The 25,493-nt window shown below is 53.4% G+C and overlaps 1 protein-coding gene across 6 annotated transcripts; it reads right to left on the reverse strand.

Annotated features, from left to right (window-relative positions):
- Positions 1–12: 12 nt before the first annotated feature.
- On the reverse strand, positions 13–25,175 carry SETD1A (SET domain containing 1A, histone lysine methyltransferase). 6 transcript variants are annotated; one of them, XM_044936298.2, is made up of 20 exons: positions 23,849–25,174; positions 23,286–23,755; positions 22,370–22,534; positions 22,072–22,167; positions 20,048–20,318; positions 18,328–18,449; positions 17,864–18,093; positions 16,733–17,576; positions 15,793–16,575; positions 15,100–15,276; positions 14,891–14,978; positions 13,958–14,115; positions 13,740–13,827; positions 12,113–12,454; positions 3,921–4,973; positions 3,321–3,493; positions 3,118–3,228; positions 2,818–2,937; positions 938–1,075; positions 13–842 (listed from the first exon to the last, which is right to left on the reverse strand). In XM_044936298.2, exons 3-20 carry the CDS (start codon positions 22,517–22,519, stop codon positions 669–671), a joined length of 5,118 nt encoding a protein of 1,705 aa, XP_044792233.1. In that variant the 5' UTR covers positions 22,520–22,534; positions 23,286–23,755; positions 23,849–25,174; the 3' UTR covers positions 13–668. The 6 variants fall into 6 exon arrangements, with proteins under 6 accessions (XP_044792233.1, XP_044792236.1, XP_044792232.1 ...); XM_044936301.2 differs by having other exon boundaries at positions 12,113–12,400; positions 23,286–25,175; XM_044936297.2 differs by having other exon boundaries at positions 23,325–25,174.
- Positions 25,176–25,493: the final 318 nt, after the last annotated feature.

Raw genomic sequence — 25,493 nt, forward strand, 5'->3', positions numbered from 1 at the left:
CTGACCAAGCACTTTTGTACAATAAAGTTTAATCACAATTATAAAAATGTGGCGTCGGGTTTGCACTATTAACATATGTACAGTCCAGCCCAACAGGAAGGGCCTGCCCCCCACCATCCTGGCCTGGCAAAGCCACAGCTTCCAGACACCAGGTGGGAGGGTGACCCACGGGTCTGGCAGGAACAGATGAGGCAGGGTTCCAGGCACGGAGTCCCCAGGACTGGGGGCGCAGGGCCCCCTCCAGGGGGAGAACATGGCCACTGCCCCCAGAGACCCCTAAACTGGGGAGGGGTGCACGCAGGGCACAGAGGGGGAGTCCCCATTAACACAAAGCATGGGGGCTGGGAGGCCCCCCAAGAACAGGATCTGTACAGGCCGGCACCCCAGGTTTCCACAGGAAACAGCTGCTGGCAGCTACAAAACATTTACAGCTTCTTCTCCGCAAAGAAAAAAAAATTGGGGGGGATGGGAGGGCGGGCAGGGGCAAGAGGGGTCCCACAGAAGGTGCCTCAAGGGACTCAGGCCCCCTCGCTGGGCTCAGGGCCCCCAAGCCCACATTCCAAGAGGGGGCAGGTGGGCCCCACTGAGCCCACTAAGGCTGGGAGCGCTGGGAGCTCAGGGCAGCGAGGGGGAATAAATAGGGGTGAGGGCACCAGTCCTGCCCCACCTCAGTTGAGGGAGCCGCGGCAGCTCTCTGTGCCACACAGGCACGGGATCTTGTTGTCCTCCAGCGGGAACTTGTAGTCGTAGGTGATCTCCTCATCCACGCCGATCGGCTGCTTCGAGTAGATCACGATCTTCTTCTGGGACTCGATGGTGATCACCTTGGCATAGCAGTTGGGCTGCGGGCCGAGGGCAGTGTCAGTGGCGGTCAGCCCCCGCCCCAGCTCCCGCCCTGCGCCCTCCCGCCTCCCCTGCCCGGCCCCTGTCCGCGCACCGTGCAGCAGTGGTTGATGAACCTCGCCAGGTTGCCGCACTTGGTGGCGTCGATGATGGTGTCGTGGTCTACCCGGAACAGGTAGCTGCTGCCAATGCCCTCCTGCACGTAGCGCTTCTCCCGCATGTCGGCCACCATCTAATGGGACAGGGGGTGATGGTCAGGGGGCTGCCCCTCAGCTTCCTGCCAGGCCAGGCTGGACTCCACTGGCCCCTGCGATCAGGGGTCTGGACGGTCCCCCAGCTGCCAGCCCGGGAGCCACGCCAGCCTGTCCTGAATCCACAGATCTCCCTCCAGTACCTGCTACCCCAAAGCGCTGACTTCTGACTTTGCTTTCAGGACTTCCTCTGACGAACACCTCCCAATACCCTTGGCTGCTGTCATGACAGAGGCACCCAGAGGAAGGACCCAAGGAAAGTCTGCACTGGCCACGGGGCAGGAGAAGCAGCCACTGGCTCCTCCTGCCTGGCCCATGGGGGACTCCCCAGACTCTCGGGGGCTGGGACGGTTCCTGAGATGACGGTGGTTACTTCACGGACTGAACCCTACTCATCTCTTCTCCCAGGACCCTCTTTCCACATCAGGACCTATGGCTGCCGCTGTCCACGTCAGGGCCCACATTCTCATGTGAGGAGGAGTAACTCATTTCCCAGTCAACAGCCAGATAAACCCTCTGCACTCTCCCCTTGGGCAAACTCACTCTCTTCCAGGCCTTCGAGAGCCAGTTAAGTGGGGTGACTCCTCCCAAACTCCTATCTCCAGCCAAAATCCACCTCAGTGGAACTGCTGGGCGTCACCCATGAGACATCCCCTGGGCACTGTCCTGACCGGAGGCCTCTGACCACACACCCGCTCCTCCTCTTTGCTGGCAGCCTTTCCTACTCCCAGCTGCTAAAGGCAGTGCCCGGAGAAACCGTCTTGCCTCAGCCCTTGCCCTCCATCTTCAGAACCAACTGGTTGCCTGGTTCTGCCAGCTACCTGAAACCCACTGCCTGTCCAGGCCACCCCTACCTTTGGCCCGGATCTCTGCAACAGCCCCACCCAGTTCTCGCTTCACACGGCAGTCAGATGGAGCTTACTAACCTCCAAATCCTCTCCTGCTTACTGCTTCACGGCAACTTTTCTCACCATCGGTCCAATCTTATTAACACGACTCCTAAGCTCTGTGGCATCTGGCCTCCACTGGCCCCTTGGCCTCACTTTGCTGCCACTGGCCTGAGTTTTCCCAGTGACTTCCTTGTGCTCCTAAGACCATCCTGCCTCCAGGCCTTTGCCTATGCCTCCCACGTGGGGGAGCACCCTGTCCTCTAACTCGGGCCTGGGATGCCTCAGCATCATTCAGCTTCTGGTTTAAAGGTCACTCCTACTGCCCTTGCCCCCCTGAACATCTTCTTTCATATCAACCGAGCATCATTCTTCACTGGAGTTACCTGTTCAGTACCTGTCTTGCCCACTAAACCGTGAGGTCTTTAAGGGAGACATAATATTCATCAGTATTTGTTACTGGATCACTAACATCTAGTTTACTAGCTGCTGTTTAATTGCTCAGTCATGTCTGACTCTTACGTAACCCCAGCCTGCCAGGCTCCTCTGTCCATGAGATTTCCCAGGCAAGAATACTGGAGTGGGTTGCCATTTCCTTCTCCAGGGGATCTTCCCAGTTCAGGGATGGAACCTATGTCTCCTGCACTGCAGGCTGATTCTTTACTGCTAAGCCACTAGGGAAGCTAGTTTACTAGTACCCGTGACTAGTTGTTGAAGGAAGGAAGGGGAACAAAACAGGCCGGTGTCACTGGCTAAGTCTGGGAGCCAGGTGAGAGCATGGGCTTTCACCCAAAGGCTGGGTGGTTCTCGTGTCAGGTCAGGGGCTGGAGCCTCACCTGGCGAATGTTCTGACCCACGTATTCGATGACCATCTCATCAGCGGCAATGGGTTCCATGGCAAACAGTCCCCACTCGTGGATCCGGCTCCGGCCGAATCGGAGCTTCTTCTTCCGGAACTAGAGGGCAGAAGGCAGATTGTGCCACTGGGAATCCCCTTCAACCCAGCCGCTGGCCGCTCCTCAGACCTCCGGGGCAGAAGTATTCTGGCCACTTGCGCCCTGACCACCCCTAGGAGTCTCCATGATGCCACCTTCCCACAGTGCCCCTGCCCTCCTCAGCTCCCACTCCTCCCTCACCTTGAGCTGGTTTAACTTCAGCAGATCGCTGTCCATGATGGCAGAAGTACCAATGGCACTCAGCAGCCGCCGCTGCTCCGACCGGCGCTCCGAAAGCACGCGGTTAGTCCCCTGCGAGGAGTAGGCCGGGGAGGAGGTAAGTGACATGAGAACTCATGGAAAGAAGATGCTGCCACTGGGCACGTGCCCAGGCAGAGACTCACCTGAGTATCCACTCCTTCCAGCTGCCGGGCCGAGACAGGGCACACGTCTAGGTACCGGTCCTTCTCCTTCTTGCTGATGGGGTAGTAGCCTTCGCTGCGGGCTGAGCCTGTCTGGTGCTCCCGGGGCCCATCTTGGGGCCGCCGCTTGCGTTTAGGAGTGCTCAGGTTGGTGAGTGCGGGGTGTCAAGGAAGAGAACCTGGTGCTCCCCAGTCAGATCCCTGGGGCTCTGCTCCCCTCTCTACCCCCCCGCCCAGTCCCAGCCCATGGAAAGGGTGACTGACTGGCTTTAGTTGGAGGTCCTGAGCTTACTCACTGTTAAGATAGGACAGACAGAAATGTCTTAAACTCCACCTTTTCTGCCACCAAAACTTCAGAAGGCAGAAAACACACATGTAACAGAGAGAAATGGTGACTTGGCAGCCAGAGGAGAAATACCCAAGCTGAACGTGGCAGAGAACGGGACAGGGAAGGAGGTAAACCCAGACTCAGAAATGATCGCAGGAGGGCAGTGCCTGGCCAGCGACCCCAGGGAGGCCCCCCGACCTCCACCCCCAGGCCTGTTTCCCTGTCCCGAGGCCAGCCTCTGGGGCTCAGGATATTGGTGTGCTGGACCCAGTGGGTGTCGTTCAGCCAGTCGGCCCCACTAGTCTGCTGCAGAAGCCGCTCGTACGTCAGCCGCAGGTAGCTCATGTCCTCCAAGTCCAGGCCCGAGTTCCAAATGTCATAGAGGATGGTCATCTGCTCAAACTCGCTGCGGGGATCGAAGGTGGGGGGCGGCGGCGGGGGCGGGGGCGGCCGCCGGCGCCGCGTGTGCGAGCGGAGGCTGCGCCGCCGGGTGGCGCCCTCGCCGTCGCTGCTGCTGCTGCTGCTGCTCTCCGATGACTCCGACTCCTCTTCCTCTTCCTCCTCCTCCTCCCCGTCCTCCTGCTGCTGTGGCGGCTGCTTTGGCTCCTCCACCTCGGCCACAACCACCTCCGGGGCCTCGAGGACCTCGTCTGCCGGGGAGCTGAAGAGGGCCGCGGGGGCCAGAACGGGTTCCAAGGGACGAGGGGCAGGCGTGGAGGGTGGCGGCGGGGGCGGCGGCGGCGGCCTGACAGCCAGGGCGTAGTTGTGCTCCAGGAGGATGTGGCTGAGCAGGGGACCCGGGCGCTCGGCCTCGTCCAGTGTCTCCGCGGCCTCCGAGTCGTCGGCAGCGGGCAGGGCGGGCAGACCACGTCGTGCTGGGGTCAGGGCCAGGTCAGCCAGCACAGCCAGGTCCACTTCTGTGGCTGGTTCAGCCTCTTCTTCCTCGGCGGATCGGCCCCGGCCTCCGGTGCGGTTCCGGCCTCCTCGGGACACCTCCTCGGGCCAACTCTTGACCAGAGAGGCGTGGTCGAGGGGCAGGTTGCGAATGGTCCGCTCCACAGCCCGGGGGGCTTTGCGAGAGGCAGGGCCGGAGGACTTGGCCTGTGGCAGGGCGGCGGGGGGAGGCTCTGGGGCCGGTGCCTCCTCCACCGCAGAGAAGGAGACGGTTTTCCGGCGTTTCTTGGGTGGGGGCAGAAGAGGGATGGGAGAGGAGGGGCGATCGTCGGGGCGGGGGGTGGGGGCCGGGGGTCCAGCTGGTGGCTCTGGGGGAGGCTGGGGCGCACTGGGAGGCAGTTCCTCAGTGGAACCTAGGGAGGGAAGCACAAAGAAGGGTGAGGGTCAGCTTCTCGGCCAATGTGATCAGATGCATTTGATGATGGAAATTCGCTGGAGGCAGGCAACCAGCCAGCCTCCTCTGGGAGTCCACACCCCAGCCGCCCTCTCTCCTCATCTTCCACCAGACACACTGGCCTCTCCCACCTGCCGTGTCCTCATTAGGAAGGGTTCCCCTGATGGGATGGAATTTTGCATCTGCTCATTCATACCTTCTGCAAACACTTCCTGAACACTAACTATGGGAAAGCCTTTGATTGTGTGGATCACAACAAACTGTGGAAAATTCTTAAAGAGATGGGAATAGCAGGCCACCTGACTTGCCTCCTGAGAAATCTGTATGCAGGTCAGGAAGCAACAGTTAGAACTGGACATGAAACAACAGACTAGTTCCAAATCGGCAAAGGAGTACGTCAAGGCTATATATTGTCATCCTGCTTATTTATCTTATATGCAGAGTACATCATGAGAAATGCTGGGCTGGAGGAAGCACAAGCTGGAATCAAGACAGCTGGGAGAAATATCAATAACCTCAGATATGCAGATGACACCACCTTCATAGCAGAAAGCGAAGAACTAAAGAGCCTCTTGATGAAAGTAAAAGAGGAGAGTGGAAAAGTTGGCTTAAAACTCAACATTCAGAAAACTAAGATCATGGCATCTTATCCCATCACTTCATGGCAAATAGGTGGGGAAGCAATGGAAACAGTTACAGACTTTATTTTTTGGGCTCCAAAATCACTGCAGATGGTGACTGCAATGGTGACTGCATTAAAAGACGCTTGCTCCTTGGAAGGAAAGTCATGACCAACCAAGATAGCATATTGAAAAGCACAGACATTACTTTGCCAACAAAGGTCCGTCTAGTCAAAGCTATGGTTTTTCCAGTGGTCATGTGTAGATGTGAGAGTTGGACTATCTTAAAGAAAGCTGAGCGCTGAAGAATTGATGCTTTTGAACTGTGGTACTGGAGAAGACTCTTGAAGTCCCTTGGACTGCAGGGGGTCCAACCAGCCCATCCTAAAGAAAATCAGTCCTGAATATTCATTGGAAGGACTGATGCTGAAGCTGAAACGCCAATACTTTGGCCACCTGATGTGAAGAACTGACTCACTGGAAAAGCCCCTGATGCTGGGAAAGATTGAAGGCAGGAGGAGAAGGGGACAACAGAGGATGAGATGGTTGGATGGCATTACCAACTCAATGGACATGAGTTTGAGTAAACTCCAGGAGTTGGTGATGGACAGGGAGGCCTGGTGTGCTGCAGTCCATGGGGTCGCAAAGAGTCAGACACGACTGAGCTACTGAACTGAACTGAACTATGGGAGGGCTTCCCTGGTGGCTCAGATGGTAAAGTATCTGCCTGCAATGTGGGAGACCCGGGTTCAACCCCTGGGTCAGGAGGATCCCTTGGAGAAGGAAATGACAACCCACTCCAGTATTCTTGTCTGGAAAATCCCATGGACGGAAGAGTCTGGTAAGACGTGACTAGCGACTTCACTTTTAACTATGTCAGGTATGAGGCAAACACCTTTGAAGCCCTCCTAGAACTTCTGGTCCAAGGAGACAATCACATGAAACACGGGGCAGCGCAAACTCTGAAGAGCAGGGTGGAGCCTCAACTCAACACTTGGACTCTGGTCTTTTTTTTTTTTTTTAACCAAGACTGGTAGTGACAGAACCTCATCCAACAATCAGACAGACATCAGACAACTTTTTTTGCCAGCTGCATTTTGTAACCAGGATGCAACTGCCCAGATCTGCCCAGAATTAAAGTATCCATTATTTTGACTACAAACAATATTCTTTGTTCTGTGAGGTTAAAATACATACAATGTAAGAAACTGAATCTTGTATTAAAAGGCTTTATAAAATTGTACTGGAGTCTTACCAATGAGAAAGGGGTCAGGAAGTCCTCCCTCAAGAAGCTGAGGTGGTACTTTATTTGGGCTTTTCCTTCAGGTCAATGAAATTACACTTTTTTGGCTTTGGAAACCTTTTCTAAATGTACATATACAAATGCGTATGCCATTCAAAGAGGCACGGTCTTTCAGGCCCCTGGCCCTTTGCTCACATCCTTGGCTACAGCCTAGGATGAAAGGGTGAGGCCATGGACTGGCCTCACAGGGATGGGTCAGGTCTGCAGGACAGCCCCTGGGAGAGGGCTGTGCCTGAACAGCAGCAGCTCAGGGGGTGAGCAAAGGGTGAGCAAAGGCCCTGTCTGTCCCTTTGTTCAGAACACCTCATTCCTTTCGCCCATCCAGAAAGCCTGGACACAGCTTTTGAATCCAGCTCAAGGCCACTACCATTGTGAAGACTTACCCAGTTTCCTCAGGTACTGCTAATGTCTTCTCAGAACCAGAAGGCTGGTGGCTCTCAACTGCCAGCTTCAAATTTGCTGCACCAGATTAATAGCTGGAATTTTGTGCCAAGCACTAACCCAAGCCTTTCACTATAGTAAATACTCCCTTCATTCTCCCAACAACCCAATGATGTGAGTACTATTATTAACCCCATCTTACAAAGTCAAGGCAGACAGAGGCTGATAATCTGCCCAATCACACAGCTAGCAAGTGGCAGCACAAGGCCTGTGCCCCAGGGCAGCCTGGGATGTGAGTTTGGGATCTTATCTCCTGCTCCATGCTGCTCTGTACCTCCTGGCCTGCGACTCCATGGTTCCACATCTGGCTCTACCATCCACAGAGCTCAAGGGCAGCCAGCACCAGGTCTGGCCTAAGCAGGCAGTAATCAACATGCCTCCACTGCCTCAACCAACATCCCCCCAGCCTCCTGTCTCTCGAGGCTCCAGACACCCCTGGGCTGTCAGCCAGGAGCAACCCACGCTCTGAAGCTAGTGAGGCCCTGGGTGCTGCTCTCCAGTCCCCTAGTTCCTACAAGTCCTCTCCTGTCTAATCCTTTCCTGTGCTCCAGGGCAGCCCTCTCCTCTGCCCCAACCTCCCACCCTAGCCTACTGTGCCCCCTGGCAGCCTGGTTTTGGAGAAAACCCAATCCCTCCCCCAACATAGCTTCTTCCAGAGACTTCCCTTGTGCTCCCCATCCTGAAAGAAAGCTGGCCATGCCTTTCATAATTCTGGGAGACAACTTTTGGGGTACCTGCCCACTTGATACAACTCCCAGAAGCCACTGTTTATACTGTATGACCTACCCCACTTCCTGCCCCCAGGCCGTCACTAACTGATGGCTGTGTGACCCAAGCCATCCCAACTAGAAACTTCCCCAGGGATAAGGATTCAAGATAGGAGGCGGTCTGTCTGTGGGGCAGACATATTCTGCTGGAATGGAGAAGCAGAGGACGACCATGTGCAGCAGAGCAGAATGTACCAGATGGGAAGACAAGAAAGTCGAGATTTAAAGGTGTCCAGGCCCCTGTCCTTGGGATCCACCAGACCAGTCCTCTCCAGGCTCCGGCCATCAGACCACACAGGTCTCTATCCAGTCGTGTCCTTGGTAGTTCAGATTCTCCTACCATTCTCTAAAGGCCTTCATCTTCCTCTCCTCTCTCTCCTCTGCCATCTACCTACTAGAGGGCTCTGACAGCCCACCTATTTGCCAGATTCTCATAGTCACTCATCCTCAGTTACCCACCACCAGTCACATACCTGATCTCATCCCTCCACCTCAGACTGTGACTCTGACCTCTATCCTCTGACCACAGTTCTCCAAGTCCTTTCACTTCACCCCATCATACCTGTTCAATTTCCCATCCTCTATCATCCTCCAGCCCATCACCTTCCCCCTAAACTAACTTCACTCTTGGTCGTTTCAGATCACAGGGGCCCTTGCTTTGTCCTCTCCTTTCACGCTACTTTCTGAAGCCTTCCACTACCTCTACCTAACCTGGAATCCACCCAACCCATCTCTCTTCCTTCACCCCAACGTTCCAGGCTCCACCTGTGCCCCCTCACTCTCAGAAATGTCCTGCCTGGGACTTCCCTGGTGGTCCAGTGGCTAAGACTCTGTGCTGCCCAGGCAAGGGGTCTGGATCCGATCCCAGGTCAGGGAACTAGATCCCACATCCTGAAACTGAGTTCACATGCCACAACTAAAGACCCCCAGTGCTGCAATTAAGACCCAGCAGAGCCAAATAAATAAATTACACATATATACACACAGTAAAAAGAAATGTCTTGCCTTCCTACTAAAGAGAGGAAAAGGTGGTCTTCAGGCAAAGACCCCACAACTTCCTGTCTCCCTATTTACGAGAGATCTGCATCTGACCTACAGAGTCCATCCTCCACCTCCCCAGGTGTGCCGCTCCAGCAAGTATTCCTCTCTCTCTTGGTCCCTCCACTTGCTCTCTTTTCCCTTCAATGTATGAACACACTCAAGTCTCACCTACTTTGAAAAACTAACCCTCCATCAACCCTGCACTTTTCTGCCATCTCTCCAATCCCGGCTGGGAAAACTTGATCATCTCACTAAGCCTCACATTCCTCATCTGTAAAATGGGAGGAGCAGGGATGCTATGAGGAGTAAATGAGAAAGTGATATTTGCAATGCACTAGGCCTAGAGCCTGGCACATGGGACCTACTCAAGAAACGTTCACTAACATTAGGTACCATCCCCCTAAACTCTCTTCTTCCACGAGCATAGCTTACCCTTACCAAAAGAATGGTTATCTGTCACTTGCCCTTACTCCTTAACACCCTCTAACTTGAGCCACACTACTGAAATTGATAAGGCAAGGTAAGCTTATCAATTTCATAAGTTGGTGACCTCCTAACTGACAAATCCAACACTCGCTTTTCCTTTTGAGGCCTCCCAGAAATACAGGCCACACTCTCCTTTTGATACCCTGAGCTTTCAAGGTTTCCTTCCCACCTCTCTGGTCATTCCTTTTCAGTCTCCTCTGGCTCCACTCTGCCCACTATCTCTTATAAAACAGTTAGGCTCTGGCCCTTTCTCTCATTCCATACATCCTTCCAAGGCATACACATGTATTCACAACCATACTTACAAATACCTATTGCATTTCCCACCTACTGTTTTCTAGAGCTTCAGATCTATTCTTTTTTAACATTTTATTTTATACTGGAGTATAGTTGATTAACAAGGCTGTGACAGCTTCAGGTGTAGAGCTTCAGCTCTACTGATCCAACTGCCCATTGAATGTTCCTACCCGGAGGTCCCAGAGGCACATGAAACTTAACCCCAATTAAATGCATCAGACTTCTCCCTAGTTCTGGCTTTCCTTGAGTTTCCTTTCCTGGTAAGTACTTTAACCAAGAGGTTCTGGCTCCTAAGTTTCTCTCAAACCCTCCTCCCACTTCCGCTCCCTGCACCCTGTCCTCACTGTAACCACCCCACTCTGGTTCAGGCCCTTCGCTCACCCGCATCCCTTCAAACCTTCTCAGCTGTCCCACTTCCTTCTTCACCTCTTAGAAATCCTCCGACTTCTGCCAAAATGATCCTCGTGACACGCAGATCTGATCACATCCCGCTTTTTCTTCCTACCCTCCCAAAGAGTACTGCGATTAATACCCCTTGACCTGTGACCCCATTGGCTCTTCTGTCACCCAAGGACTTCAAAAGGCTGAAAAGTGTCTTAGGGTTAATCAGTGCCTCGATTCCTCCTCTCACGGGATCTGGACCAGAACAGGGTGCATCAATGCTGAAAGGTCTTCCTGTGCTCACTGCCTGTCTCAGACCACAAATTCCCAACAAGGTTCAAATGAGATTTCTGGAAGGCCACACACATCTCTAAAGCAGAACTTGAAAACTGAGTTAATTCCATCATGCTGCTACAGCTGCTGCTAAGTCGCTTCAGTCGTGTCCGACTCTGTGCGACCCCACAGACAGCAGCCCACCAGGTGCCCCCGTCCCTGGGATTCTCCAGGCAAGAACACTGGAGTGGGTTGCCATTTCCTTCTCCAATGCATGCAAGTGAAAAGTGAAAGTATAGTCGCTCAGTCATATAGACTCTAGCAACCCCATGGACTGCAGCCCACCAGGCTCCTCCGTCCATGGGATTTTCCAGGCAGGAGTACTGGAGTGGGGTGCCATCATGAGAGCAATCCAAATTAACCACCACCACTTGCCTTACTGCAATAGCCTCTTAATCTCCCTGCATACACTCTGGCCCCTCCCAAGTTTTCTCTGCACTGCATCTTTTCAAAACATGGATATAACCACGTCAGTCTTCTGATGGCATTCGAATGCCCTCAACATCAAGCCCACATTCTTAGCAAGGCTTATTCATTTTCCATGATTCAGTCCTTGCTCATCTCTTCAGTTTAGGCCACCCTAGCTCCCCCTTATTCTCACTCCCCAGGTTAGCTTTCCTTATTATCTTCGAGCACACCATTTCCTCTGCCTCAGGGCCTTTGCACACACTCTCCTGCCTGCCTTGGCTTGATTCTAGCCCAGTGGTGCTTCAGCAGGGAAGACTTCCTCACAGATGTGCTCAGGTTCTCAAAGTACCCAGACTTTTCTTTCATGGCCCTTACAGTTTGTAGTCAGAGTTTCTTAAGTATTTTTTTAAGGAGAGACTAAACTGTCTCTTCCTACAGATGGTAAGTTTCATGAGGGTGAAAACAGGGCCTGTTGTGCACACTATCCTATCCCTCACCCCCATTCAATAAATAAGTAGCTACTGCCCGAAGCAACAGTTCACTCAGCAAGACACATTACATGTGTGATATAAAATGACAACTGAATGTACAAATTCACAAAGAAAAGCAAAGACAGAATTAACTTCTCAGTTCACGTTGTTAATAGTTATCATCTATCCAATCTGTCCATTTAAACCCAGGTATATACTACACATTAAGGAAGAGGCTTAAGAAAAAATGAGAAGGAGAAATTTACTAAATTGGGAATTCTCTCCTTAACTTATTTGAGAAGAGACCATTCTGTTTTTAGTAGCCAAACACCTGGTCCATCTCAGAAAACTGTTTCTGGCAGTGTGATCTAAGTGTGTCAGGCCATAAATGTCTCCAAGGGATGAGTGACAGAAGGTGACTCCTGGCCAACTTTGCATGTTTTCCAACGAAGTCACACATATGCATACAATTAATAAATGTCAACCCCACCATTCCCATGAACACAGACATACACATACAAAGACTTCGACAGCAGCTCCCCACCGCCTACCTGCAGGTCCCACAGGAGACTTCTCCTGTTCGGGGAGAGGTGTGACTGGGGAGTCTTCAACCCTTTCTGGCTCAGGCTCCTCTGCAGGTGCTGACAGGGGCGTGGGGACATCTCTGGGGGGCGACAATGCTGCGAGTATGATTGCTGGTTGCTCCTCTTCCTCTTCTTCTTCCGAGGAGGACTCAGATGAGGAGGAGGAGGAGGAGGATGAAGACGAAGAGGATGAAGAAGACGAGGAGCTGGAGGAACTGCTGCTCTCAGAGTCCGACGTGCTATCGTTCTCACCATCTGAGTCAGCATACAGAGAACATTTGGAGGACGAATCGCTTTCCCCGTCCTCGCCTGGAAATCCAGAAGGGGGAGTCAGGCGAGGTGAGAAGACCCCTCACTTAGTCAAGCTATGGGTTCATTCACTGAGTCACTACTAGGGATATGTGAGGCTCCGTGCTAGGTGCTGGGGACTCCTACCCACAAGGAGATGGAGAGGCAGATGATTGGCCTAGAGCGTGATAAATTCCAGTATGAAGGGTTGGGGGGGCGGGGTGGCACAGTACAGGCAATGGGAAGGCCCAGATTCTGCCTGGTGGATCAAATCAGGGAAGGCATCCTTGTGAAGAAAATGCTGACGTCAAGAAGAACAAGGAGGAGTTCGCCCAGCAGACCCGGGGGCTGAGTGGGGACATCATAGGTAAGAGAAGATGGTGCCCTTGGAAGAGACAATGAGGCGCTAAGACTGACGGGAACTGGTGACCATGTGGATGTGAAGAGGTCTGCGCCCCTCACTCTTAGCGGATGACTTTGCCCTCTGCTCTCCTGAGAGGGAAGCTCTCAGACCATTGTTCTTACAATTCTGGCCTCTGAAATGGCACCACTCGGAGGCATCTCTTTACCATCAGCTATAAAAGAGCCCATCTTTCCCCCATTCCCTGAGCCTGTTCCTCCCAACTCCATTAATCTAGTTCATTTTCTTCAAAGCATGTCTCTCCACTGGAAGTGCTGCTATTCGTCCACTTGTTTGTCAAGTGCCCGCCTCCCCTCTGGTTGATCGCCAGCTTCAGAAGAGCAGAAACCACCTCTGCCTTGGTCACTGCTATGTCCTAATACCTAGAACGGTGCCTGGCTCACAACAGGGGCTCAGCATCTATTTCTGAAGAAAGACAGAAACTGAACCATGTACCCAGGCCTCAATAAATGCAAAAGGACAGACACGTGTTCAACTGAGGCACAGAGTTGGCTTCAATGACAGCAGCTGCAGGCAGGGGAAGAAGCTGACAGAGCTTGGTGGCCCGGCTTTAAGGGAAGAGGAGTGCCCAAAGTGGGAAAGGCACGGTGTGGCAGCAGCAGGGGCAGCAGGAAAGGCAGCCCCCTTATCTTGGGAAGAGAAACAGGCCATGCTGGGTTGTCTTCATGGGAGGGCCTGTTTCAGAGGAAAGCAGGAGGGAGTATTCTGGGTGTTGTTTGCAGTGGGCCAAGGGTTCCAAAGAATGAGGCTAAAAGGCAGTTGTTGTGGGGGAAGGCAAAGATGGCCAGCTGATCCAGCGGGCAGGTTACACGGGCAAGGAAAGGGCTGGACGGGTGGCTGAATCTCTCCCTTCCCAGGATTCAACTGCACACCCTGGGTGCTTACCGTCTGATGCTTCTGTCTCCTTCTTTGCAGCATCCATGGCTTCCTCACGCTCTTCATCTTCTTCATCTTCCTCTTCATCCTCCTCATCCTTAGGGAAAGGGACAATTGGGAATTAACAGGAGAAGAACAACTGGTCCTCTAGGAAGCGTGGCCATCAGGGCTCCAGCACAGAGAGACGCTGGCTATGGCGGCAGGAACTCAGAACGCAGGCTCCTCACCTTCTCTGAGGAGGACTCCTGGGATGCTTCCTCCCCTTCGCTGTCCAGAGCAAAGGACTTGCGGTGCTTGCCCTGGGTCTTGCTTCGCTCTTCATCTCGTTTCGGGGGCTTGGTCCCCGGACGGCCTGGCTCTCCAACCTCCTTCTCTCGCTCAGCATCTAGGTCCAGAAGAGGGTTAGGTGGCGCAATTTACCACCAGCAGTAACAGCCCCATCTGGTGAAAGGAGCTCTTCACACACAACCACTGGCCTTTCTCACAGTCCCATAACACAGACCTTGTTTCATGGACAAGAAGCGGAGGCTCAGCAGAGAAACATACAAACTGCAGAGTTCCTTCACACTTTACACAGTTTTAAACACACTGGACCCATTTTATCTTTCATCCTTTTCTGGGCTGGGTGAAAGAGGGAGGTGATTTCTTTGAATATCTGGCCCAAGAAAGTAGTACTAAAGTCAACAGGTCTCCAGGGAAGCAGACCAGATTCAGTAAGGAAGTTTCCCAGCCACAGAAGCCATCAAGCTATACAACTCAGACTTAGACTAGTAAGAAGGGTACAAGCAGGCTTAAGCATTAGATGGTAACTTTGGGTGGATAACCTGTCTAACTTCACATTTCAAAGAGCTACTTTATTGTAACTTTGTTTCAAATCTTCACTTGGATTCTTGCCCTCAAGACACCTTCACCCCTTCACCCCTGCCTCTTGGTTTCCTATCAGAATCTGCAGCCTGCCAGGCTCCTCCGTCCATGGAATTTTTCAGGCAAGAATGCTGGACTGGGTAGCCATTCCCTTCTTCAGGGAATCTTCCTGATCCAGGGATCAAACTCAGGTCTCCCACATTGTAGGCAGAGTCTTTACCGTCTGAGCCACCAGGGAAGGCCATTAGAATCTAAGCAGACTGTTTTCCACTTTTTCCTTCACCTGACCTACTCACCATCTTCATCTTCCTCAGCTGGAGTAGAAGGCCGGGGCCTCTTTTCCTCACTGGCCTCTGAAATTTCCGAAGGCTCTTTTCGCTTTACCTACAAGATGAAAAGAGAAAACCCAAACACTCATGGTTCCCAACCACCCTTATTCTAAGGAAGGGAACCCCGCTTTCAACTCTCTCCCCACCCAACCAGGCAAGATCACAATTCTGGGTACCTTGAAAGAAGGCAGCCGCAGGGCCCCTCGCAGTCCTGATCCAAAGGCGAAGGCTTCGATGCCGGTGGTACCGCCACTCTTGGCCCAGTCTACGAGGGACAGCAGGCCTGGCTCTTTGAGCTTTGTCTTCTCTTTATCCTCCTCCTTGGCTTGCTGTTTAGCTGCATTCTGGAATGGCTGCAGGCAGTAGGGGGACTGAGCCCCAGAACCCAGGCGCCCCCTCCTGCCTCCTGCCTGAAAACTACTCCCAGGCCCCAGGAATACAGAAAGGTATCCACTCACTTCTCCATTTGACACACATCTACGACACACCTCCCTCCACTAGCCCCTGTACAGGCATATTCTCAAAAGTCCGCTCACTCCATCTACCAATCTCACAAAGCTGCTGCTCTCACTCCCACTCTACAAATGGAGACACTGCAGAGTGAAGCCCAGAGAGATTACGGGCTTCGTCTGCCGCGAGGCAGTGGTGGAACCAGGACAAAGCTCTTCCCACTCTTCAGACGCCTCCCTTTTCTACTGTTCTGGGTACCCTCCAACCCCCCTGTGCTCAGCTGTATGGACCACTGAGCACCTAGTCTCTCCACTCACCCTGACCACCTCTCTTTTCTGAGCTGTGTAGCCTGAAGAAGCCAGAGGTCTATTTCCACCAATGGAGCCCTGGTCTCTCCAGTCCCAGGCACTGGGCCTCACCTTGGCCTTCTCTTCCTTGCTCTCCCACCACTGGTCAAAGGCTCCAAAGGCCACGTTCTCCACCATCTTGCGGTTGAGGTCTCGCTGCATGATGCTCTTCATCTCCTGGACCAGGGTGGCCAGTACACGGCCCACAGTGCCTGCCGATGGTAGGGCCTTGCCCTCGGCCAGCTCTGCTTCCTCCCGGGGGGGCAGCCGGGCCTCTTCTCCTGAGACTGAGGAGGGCAGGGGCTCGGCTGCCATGGGCAAAGGCAGGTGGTAGGCCTCCCGGGAGTACGCTCCTCGGCCTTCTTGCCCTTGAGCGTACAGAGCGTATGGTAGGCCATAGGCCGCCTCTTGGTGGGGTGGGAATGGGAGGAAGGCCTCCCCAAAGGCCCCACCGGGGGGACCCGCTGAGGCCGCGGTCAATCCTTTGCCCTGCCGCAGCTGGTGAAGCCGGGTTAACATCTGGGTCTGCATCTGGAAGGACATGGGCATTCCTCCCCACTGAGCCCCAAGTCGATCCATGAGCTCTAAGGAGTTCACAAAGTCATAGATGTGGGGGGGTGGCGGAGGAGGAGGGGGGTACTCGGGAGGCGGCGGCCCGTCGGGTCGCGGGGGGAGGAGGTAGGCAGGCTGGTGGGGAGGATAACCAAGGGGAAGGGAAGCCAGGTAAGGAGGGGGTGGGGGAGGTGGCGGCGGAGGGGGTGGAGGTTGCTGGGGGGGTGTCGGGGCCGGAGGGGGTGAGCCGCCCCTGTCGTCATCAGAGATTTCCATGTCCTCTCCAGAAGAGCATGGAGAAGCCTGTGGGGCGCAAAGGATGGTCACAGGAGGCTACCGCCAGTTCTGTGGACTTTTCCCCAAATCTCTGTTCTCTTGCCCAGTTCCCTTCCTTCTCCCCCTGGGCCCAAGCCTACTCTCCCAGATCCCAGGAACTTTCGTGGGCAGACCCCAAACTCACCTGGTTCTGTCCGTTGGCCTTGGGCGACTCCCGGGTAGCTCCTGGTTCCCCACTCCCTGCAGGTGCCACATCCTCAAAACTCGCCGGGGCTGGAGGGGGTGTGCAGGGCCCGTGACCAGATCCAGAAGGGGCCTCGCTCCCTGTGTCCCGAGCCCCCGGGCCTGTGCTGCTGTTCTCTTCCTCTTCCTCGGTGTCAGAGGCCAGGAAGGAAAACTTGGAACGCTGCTCCTTCAACAACATCTCAATGCGGGAATCCAGGCTGCTGTGCTGAGCGAAGGGCACGCTCTCGTTGGTGGTCTCTGGGGCTGGGGAGCCAGAACGGGCCGGTGAGGCTGGGCGCGGGGAGGTTCGAGCTTCTTCTCTCTCGGGGCTGGGCCCCCCGCCGCCCCCTCCTCCACCAGGTTCTGGAGGCTCTGGGGGTGGAGCTTCGGAGGCAGGAGGCCGGTAGTCCTGGTCAGCAGGCCGGTTGGGCTCGGGGGGCAAGTAGGAGGTGTAGGATGGTGTGAAGCGCTCAGCGGTATTTTCGGCAAAAGAGGCCCCGGGGGGCTCGTCCCGAGTTGCCCGGCGGGGTGGGTAGGAAGCATGGCGTTGGTAGCGATTCCAGCTTTCGTAATACGCTGGGTAGTTTGAGTCGGAACCACGAAAGTGAGAGGAGGAGGAAGAGGACGACGAAGAGGACGAAGACAACGAGGAGGACGAGGAGGCGGCGGCGGTGGCTGCAGTGGTGGCGCAGATGGCGGCAGAGGTGGTCGTGGGGGCCGAAGAGGCGGAGAAATGGCGGCGGGAGAAGGAATCTTGGTAGCTGTTCTCTGACCGCCGGGGCTTGAAGGAGGTTGAAGTGGTGCTGGAGGAAACGTGCAGCGGTTAGCGGAGTGCAGCTCTGTATGACCAAAGCCCACTGCCCCGGCCATCAGTACCCAAAGCCCTTCTACACTGCCCCCAAAGGGAGATCTAATGGCTGTTGGGTTCCTAGCCACAGAGTAAATTCCCCGAGGACAGGGGTGTGTTGGCTGAATCCGCAAGGAACCAATAAGACCAATTATCCCCAACTCCCTCTTTTGAGACTTTGGGTTTCCTCTTCCCAGGCAGCTCCCTGCCTCTGGGGGGTCTCAGAGGGGCTTTCCGCTGCACCTGCTGGAGTAGGCAGAGTCCTGAGAGTAGGGGGTGCTGCCCCGAGACGTGTAGGGGGTTCCTTGGGAGGACTGAGGGGTGAACTGGCCAAAGGAAGACGGGGTGTCTTGTCGGCTGCTGGAGAAGCTTGTGTCTTGGGAGCAGGGGGTGCCGTTGCCAGGAGTGCCCACCACAGCCGAGCCTGCCGGGAAGGCAGCTGTGTCTGATGAGGAGCGGCGGCGGGAGTCGGTCTGGGGGGGACATAGTGCGGCAGGGGGAAACGAGAAGAGGTCAAGCACCATTTGACAACATGACCTTCACCAAACCAAGAACCCCGATCCCCTGCTTTTGGAAACCAGTGAGGCGTCCTTTCTCTGGCTCTTCCTATACTTTAACAGTGAAGTCCAGAACTGCCCAAAGGCTGCCCCTGGCGTGTAAGTACTGCACCCGTGGGGCAAGGGCGTCGCCAACTATGAGCTTCTCACCGTCTCCGTGGCTGTACCAGAGCCTTGGAACTTCTCACTCAGGGCCTTGCCCCCAGTGGGCACCGTCTGAGGGGTGTAGGAGCCGTTGACTATTAGTTCATAGTATTTCATTCGTTGTTGACCTAGAGGGAAGAGAATGGGAACTGAGAGACTCAGATGGAAGAAACAACTCCTTTCAGATTTTGTATTCCCACTTTTTCCTCAGGCCTCAATTTGCTAAGATTTCCTGGAGTCTAGGGGCTTTAAGTTCTGCTACCTAGTCTCTACTTGGTAACTACTACAAACAACATACCAAATGGCCCTTAATAGTTTACAAAAATACTTCTAATGTCTGTTACTATGTTCGACAATCACCAACAGAGAAAAGCATCCGTAACTCTATCGTACAGGCTTAAAGAAAACTGACCTGCAGAGTGGTGAAACCTGAATTCAAACCCAGTCATCTCAAGCTGGACCCCACCATCCTCCTCATCCTATGAACTACAGCACTATGATGGCAGCCTGAAGGTTAAACTCAGCCCACCACTGTGATTTATTTGCCCTACACAATCACTTAAAGTATTGGGAAGGGTGACGGAGAAACCCACTAGTTTGGGACTTCCCCAGTGGTCCAGTGGCTAAGACTATGCACTCCCAAGGGAGAGGGCCCGGGTTTGATCCCTGGTCAGGGAGTTAGATCCCACATGCTGCAACTAGGAGTCTGCATGCCACAACTAAAGAGCCTGCATGCCGCAACTAAGACCCGGGCACAGCCAAATAAACAAATATCTCCAACAAAAACAAAACCCACGAGATTTCACGCAAAAAACTGGATTTTTGGCTTAAAAATCTGCTAGTCTTCATCCCCATGTACAAATTGGCTGCTGCTGCTGCTAAGTCGCTTCAGTCGTGTCTGACTCTGTGCGACCCCATAGACGGCAGCCCACCAGGCTCCTCCGTCCCTGGGATTCTCCAGGCAAGAACACTGGAATGGGGTGCCATTGCCTTCTCCGACAAATTGGCTAGTGTCAGCTAATAGCTAGCATCTTCAGATGCCACTAGACAGTTGCCAGTCCCCACCCCTCCCTACGGCTACTTAGCACAGAAGTCCAGACTGCTTCACTCACCTCAGCTGCTGCTGCTTAGTCCCTCAGGTGTGTCCGACTCTTTGGGACCCTATGAACTGTAGTCCACCACGCTCTTTTGCCCAAGGAATTCCCCAGGCAGAATGCTGGAGTGGGTTACTACTCCCTTCTCCAGGGGACCTTCCCAATCCAGGGATCAAAACCGGATCTCCCACACTACAAGCAGATTCTTTACCATCTAAGCTACCAAGGAAGCCCATCACTCACCTATATATGTCCCTAATTCTTCATCTAAAATTTCAAAACCAAAAAAACTCAAAACCTAGTGTTTTTTAGAACTTGGTGCCAAAACCTGACCTGAGGCTATTTACCATCGTTTTTATTCATCCTACCCAGTGTGACTCTTCAGATTGTTTCTCACAAAATACAGTCATACATTAAACCAGAGGGTGCTGCCCCAACCCTGACAGAGTCAACACGCAGAAGCCGGTATATGTACCATAATCTCTCTGTAAAATTCTGATGTGAGAAACACGTGGCCCAAGAGTTTCAGAGGAGAAATCATGGACCTGACTACTTGCCAGGCCCCTAGAGGCATTTGTGCTTACCATCTCTGTCGGAGCCCAACCCTGGGCAGCAAGCGAGGGAGCCCTCACCTTTGATGTCGAGCTGGGCATGGATGATGTTGCCCATGACGGAGGTAAGGTGGAGGTTTTTGACTGTTTCCTTGGCTCCCCGAGTGCTGGTGAAGAGCACGCGGGCCAGGCCCAGGTGCTTGCGAGTACGGGGGTGGAGAAGGATCTCCACCTCTTCCACCTCGCCATACTTTCGGCACATATCCTTCAGGAAGGTCTCCCGCACATTGTCATTCAGCCTTGCAAATGTCACTTCTTTCAGTGGGATCTGTCCAATATAGAACTCATCCAGCTGTGGAGAGGACAGGAGTTAAGTCTGGAGTCTCACTACTGATCACCACGCCTTGCCCCATTGGGAAACTTTAGCGAGACCCATGAGGCTGAGAGAGAGAGAATGGAGAAATCAAGAGGCAAGGGGATGGGGAAGGGGGTCCCAACAAAGGATAAATCTGTCCTGACCCCTCTCTTCCCTGAATTCTCTGCACAGAATGATGGCAAGAACCAGAAAAAGAAATGTACAAAGTGAGAACATTCATAGAAAGAACCAGTTATATGAAAATAATTCACTAGCTCAGCTTTCACTAAGTGATTCCCAAGGACGGGGCACTAGGAATACAAAGATGGAGAAAAGAGAGAGTTCTATGCAGAAACATAGACAGGCCAAACAGACACACACAATCACAACATGACACAACAAGTGTCAACAAAGGTGTAGACGCGGTGTTTGGGAGCCCAGAGAACGAAACCTTTGCTCAGAAAGGAGGCAGGAAAAAATTCATAAAGGTGCTGTCATTCATACTGGACTTTTCGGATAAACAGGAGTTCACCATAATGACAGAACCTGTAGGGCACACGACTGTAAAATAACTTGGCATTGCCTAGAAACTGCAAAGCGCACAGTATGAGAGAGCACAGGTATGCACTATCGAGGCAGGAGAGGAGGCTGGCCACACTAGTAATCATACATGCCAATGCACAAAAAAATGTGAACTTGCCAACAAAAATAAAATAAGATGACAGCAAAACCAAAGAAACATATGACAGCAATAAATGGAGAAGAGAACAGAGGCAGGGAAACCAGGGAAAGTGAACATAAGACTCTGTATTAAAGGAATAGGCAACAGAAATGGAAAAATTAATGTTAAAAAAAAAAGAGAGAGATGTGTTTAGAAAAAGAGTCAGCATGACTTGGTGACAGATTAAGGACAGAAGAATCACAGGATGACACCAGGTTTCTAGCTTGTGCAGCTGAGTACATGGTGTTGCCATTCATCAGCAAAAGGAAAATGGAAAGAAAAGCAGGACAAAGGGGGTGAAGATAATTGTTTTACATCTCCTGAGCTTGAGATTTCTTTGGGACCTCCAGATGGAGCTGTCCCTCCACCGGGCAAATAAGTCTGGAGTTTCAAGAGATCTGGAAGTCATCAACACTTCAGTAATTGTGAAAGTTGTGGATGGGAAAGACATTGTCCAGGAAAAGTATACAATGTGGAAAAAAAAGGGATGTGGGAACCCCACAAGTGACTTATTAAAAAGGAAGAATAAAGAGTTAACAAAGGAGATTAAGAACCACCAGTTTTCTAGACCCAGTCCTCCAAGGACTGATGAGTATCCCACCTGGACAGAGACATGGGAATCCTCTGAGGAAAAAACACAGAGTGAGAGACAGGAACAGAGGACTCCAGGGATGGAGTCCCTGGCACTGTCACTCCCCTTAACTGAGAAATTGGGGTAACACAAAGGGTACTATTTTGCTATGCACGGTCTAGAAGTACACAGTGATAGGTGTAGCAGCTGGACCTGTCTTCATCCTTCAAAAAGTTTAACACCCTTTTTGAGACACCTAACCTATACCTTTCTAGAAAATAAACACACCTCTTGTCCACAACAACTCAGTCTCATAGCCTCAGAGATTATTAGATCTGTTATTAGACTCTTTCACTAGGAAAACCCCCTTTCCCTATGTTACATTAAGACTAGACTACCAGGATGGAGCTCCCACACCCTCCAAGGGCCACCACACCAGGAGACTAGCAGAAACGTACCTTAAACTTAGGGACTGGGAGGGAAAAGTCTCTGTTTTTGGACCTGACGTGGCAACGGGGGTCTTGCAGGTCCTCCACTGGTATATACTTTGAGTCCTAGGAAAATAATCAGGAACAGAGAGACAGCTCAAGGTGAAACCACAGTGTTGATCTCTAGAGCCCCTCTGGAGACCCATGAGCAAAAAAGCTGGGTTCTGGTTGCCCACTTTAAAGAACGCAGGTTCTAGGTTATGAGCAGAGATAACAGAGGAGATTGGGTTTGAGTTCCCTAGATCTGGGGAAGGCCTGGGACACTCACGTTGACACTAAAGTGGATTCCATCGTATCTGTACACCTTTTGAGAAGGCCTGCGTAGGGCAGGGTCCAAGGCAGGATCCACGATGAGCTTGTAGTTCCGCCACTGGAAGCTCGGGGCCTTCTGCCCATCTCCCCCACCTTCCTGATCCATCTTTGCTCATTTACACTGCGAGGAAAGAGGGATAAGCAAAGGGGTTCACGACTTAGGCCCAACTCCCTTGCTGCCCCTCACTGACTAGCCCCGACTCCAGGTAACTCTCATCACCTCAGTTTCCATACCTCACTCACCATGACCCGAGGCTCCCCCAGATTTTCTCCCAAGTACCTTCTTTCACCATAACACCCCATCCTCTGTCCACCTCCCAACTCTCCCCTCTGGCCCCCAGGCCCATCTCGCGCCCCCTTACCTTCCCGTTCTCCCTAGCGCGCGCCCCACTTGGCCTCGGCGAAAGACCCCTCCCCCGCCCCCTGGCAGGCCCCGCCCCCTCCCGCCTCCTCACCGGCCAGCGGCCCAGGCCAAGCCCGGCTCCCGCTCCCACACACCGCTCCCGTCCCCGCGCCCCAATCCTCTGGCCAAGAAGTGGCACCTCTTCGGGGCGTTGGAAACACCGCGAGACCGAGCCCGAGACCCGGCTTCGGCCCTGAATCCGGGCGGGGGGTGGGGGAAACGCGCGCCGCTGCCCTCTCCTCCCGCCCCGGCGCATTCTGCCCCCCCATCTCCGCGCACGCGCGGCGCGGCCCCACTCACCCGCGAGCGGCGAGCGGCTCCCCCTCCCCCCACCCCGCGCGGCACCTCAGCGGCGCGAGGCGGCGGCGGCGGCGGCGGCGACAGCGCGAGACCCGGCCCCGCAGCGGTGGCGGCGGCGGCGCCCCCCCACCACCACCTCCCCGGCGCGCGCACCAAACACCACCGCCACCTGCGCGAGGCCCAGCGGGCACAGCTTCTACATTCGCACTTTCGCCACGGGCGACTCCGGGAGACCCACGGGGCCGAGGATAGCGGCTTCGCCTCGGCCGGCGGCCTATGAAGCTCAAGAGTTGCGGCCCAGTGAGCCTGGAGTTTGGCCGCATCCCCCGGAGAATGGACTTCACCGCGACTATCCAGCTGCTCTGGCCTGGGACCCTTGACGAATCGGCGGCGTTGAAAGCAGCGACTAATCCCAGAGGAAAAGGGGGCGGGGCGAAGGGGAGGAGGCCAGCCAGAGCTGGGGAGATTTGAGTGGCGCGTTGAACAGGCGCAGATTCGTCAGGCGGGCGGGGCGAATCGGTAGACGGGATGCGCGCTCCTTTGCTCCTCTTTGCTGCCCCTTCCTTAAGCGATCAAAGGTCTGAAAGGCTGCAGATTCGCCACAAGTCTTGGCCTCAGCTGTTGCCTCCCTTCACCAGCCTTGGTGGAGTCAAGAAAATAATGCCTGGTTAGCCAAGCCCTGTTGGCAGAGTCGGCCACTTTTCCTGGATCTTTCTTACTAGCACAACTCACAGGACTGCTCAGTTCCGACCTGGGGGAAATGGTTACGGAGTCCGATGAGAATTTTCAGCCGAGTATGGAGAGGCCCGAGAAATTCGGAGGAGGAGCCGGCCTAGCGAATCTGCGAATTATTTAGTGGGCGGGGCCAAGGCTCCGCGCACAGAGGGCGTGGTCAGCGTGCGGAGCCCGGCGTCGCCGGGGCGCTTCCTGTAGGACCCTCGGAAACCCGGGCGGGGTGGGAGGGGCGCCCAGGAGATGGAAAAATACCACCAGCAACGGTGACTCAGGCTGTTTGGCGCCTCACGTAATGCAAGGAACGTTTTCCTCCCATTATCCTCTTTGGGCAGTTTTTTAACATGCCCATTTGACAGATAGGGGACACTGAGGCCGGCAGAGGGTGCCGCACTTTGCCTGTATTGGCCCGCCATTAGTGATTAAATCTTACTCGGTGTCAAAGTTATGTGATAAGGGTGGGTCTTAAAGGATCTTGAACCTGTCCTGTAAAAAACGATAAATTAGGTCGTACTTGAACTAGGGTGGGCTGGTCGATTTCCCAGGTTATCATGGTCCCTGTGCCCGCCGTTTTCAGTTGTGCAACCCTCTGCCCCGCCTCGCTTACGCAGTCCCGCCGCTCGAGGGCAGCACCAGCCCAGGCTTAAACCTGAGACTTGGGCTGAGGTCGCCCTGATGATTGGCACCCTTTTTCTTAGGCTTGGACGCAGCTTTCTTGGTCTCAGGGTAATGGCACTCCCAGGCACTATCAGAGCTGAAGGGATGCCCTAAGTTCCAGACTTTTTGATGTATGACCTTGGGCAAGTCACTAACTTCATAAAGCTTCAGATTCTTCCTCTGAAAATAGATGTTAATTACTGTTATGCAGTACTATTGTAGGCATTAAAACAGTGCAGGAAAGGCCCCTGAGGCCTGGTTCATGTAAATTCACAATTTTAAGGAGTAGGAAAAGCCATTTGTCCAAAATCTCAACACCAAAAGAACTCTTCTGGGAGAGGCTTAGGACCCTTTACAAATTTAAGGAAAATGAGGCTGAAGAAATAAATTTACAATGGAAACAGGGGTAATGAAATCAGATTCTTTCTCTGGTCCTCGTTGAAAGATACTCCTTTTCTCAAGCGAAAGTTTCCCCTTGTGATAGTAAAGGTGGTCCAAGTTTTCCCTGACTGGCTGTGTGGCTTTCAAGACTTGTCTCTTGAGGTGATTGTTAAAGCAGTTAAATAGGCTAAATAAAATGACCTATGAGAAGTCCCTAGTATGTGTAGTTACTCAAGAAAGAAACTTACTCTAAAAGAAACTTAATGTTGTTCAGTTGCTAAGTCATGTCCAACTCTTTGCAACCCCATGGACTCCAGCATGCCATGCTTCCCTGTCCTTCACTGTCTCCCGGAGTTTGCTCAAATTCATATCCATTGAGTTGGTGATGCTATCTAACCATCTCATCCTCTGCTGCCCCTTCTCTTGCCTTCAGTCTTTCCCAGCATCAGGGTCTTTCCTACTGCCCTTCGCGTCAGGGGCCCAAGAACTGGAGCTTCAGCTTCATCATCAGTCCTTCCAATAAATAAATATTCAGGGTTGATTTCCTTAGGATCGATTGATTTGATCTACTTGCAGTCCAAGGGATTCTCAGGAATCTTCAGCACCA

This window comes from Bubalus bubalis, chromosome 24 (assembly GCF_019923935.1).
Source record: "Bubalus bubalis isolate 160015118507 breed Murrah chromosome 24, NDDB_SH_1, whole genome shotgun sequence".
Lineage (NCBI taxonomy): Eukaryota > Metazoa > Chordata > Mammalia > Artiodactyla > Bovidae > Bubalus > Bubalus bubalis.

Excerpts from the sequence above, each read along its gene's own strand:
- SETD1A (XM_044936298.2), bottom strand. The coding sequence starts at position 22,519 with ATGGATCAGGAAGGTGGGGGAGATGGGCAGAAGGCCCCGAGCTTCCAG. Across the intron at positions 12,455-13,739 it reads GGAGACAGAAGCATCAGACG|GCGAGGACGGGGAAAGCGAT; the intron begins GTAAGCACCCAG and ends CTGGATTTCCAG. Across the intron at positions 4,974-12,112 it reads GTCTCCTGTGGGACCTGCAG|GTTCCACTGAGGAACTGCCT; the intron begins GTAGGCGGTGGG and ends TTCCCTCCCTAG.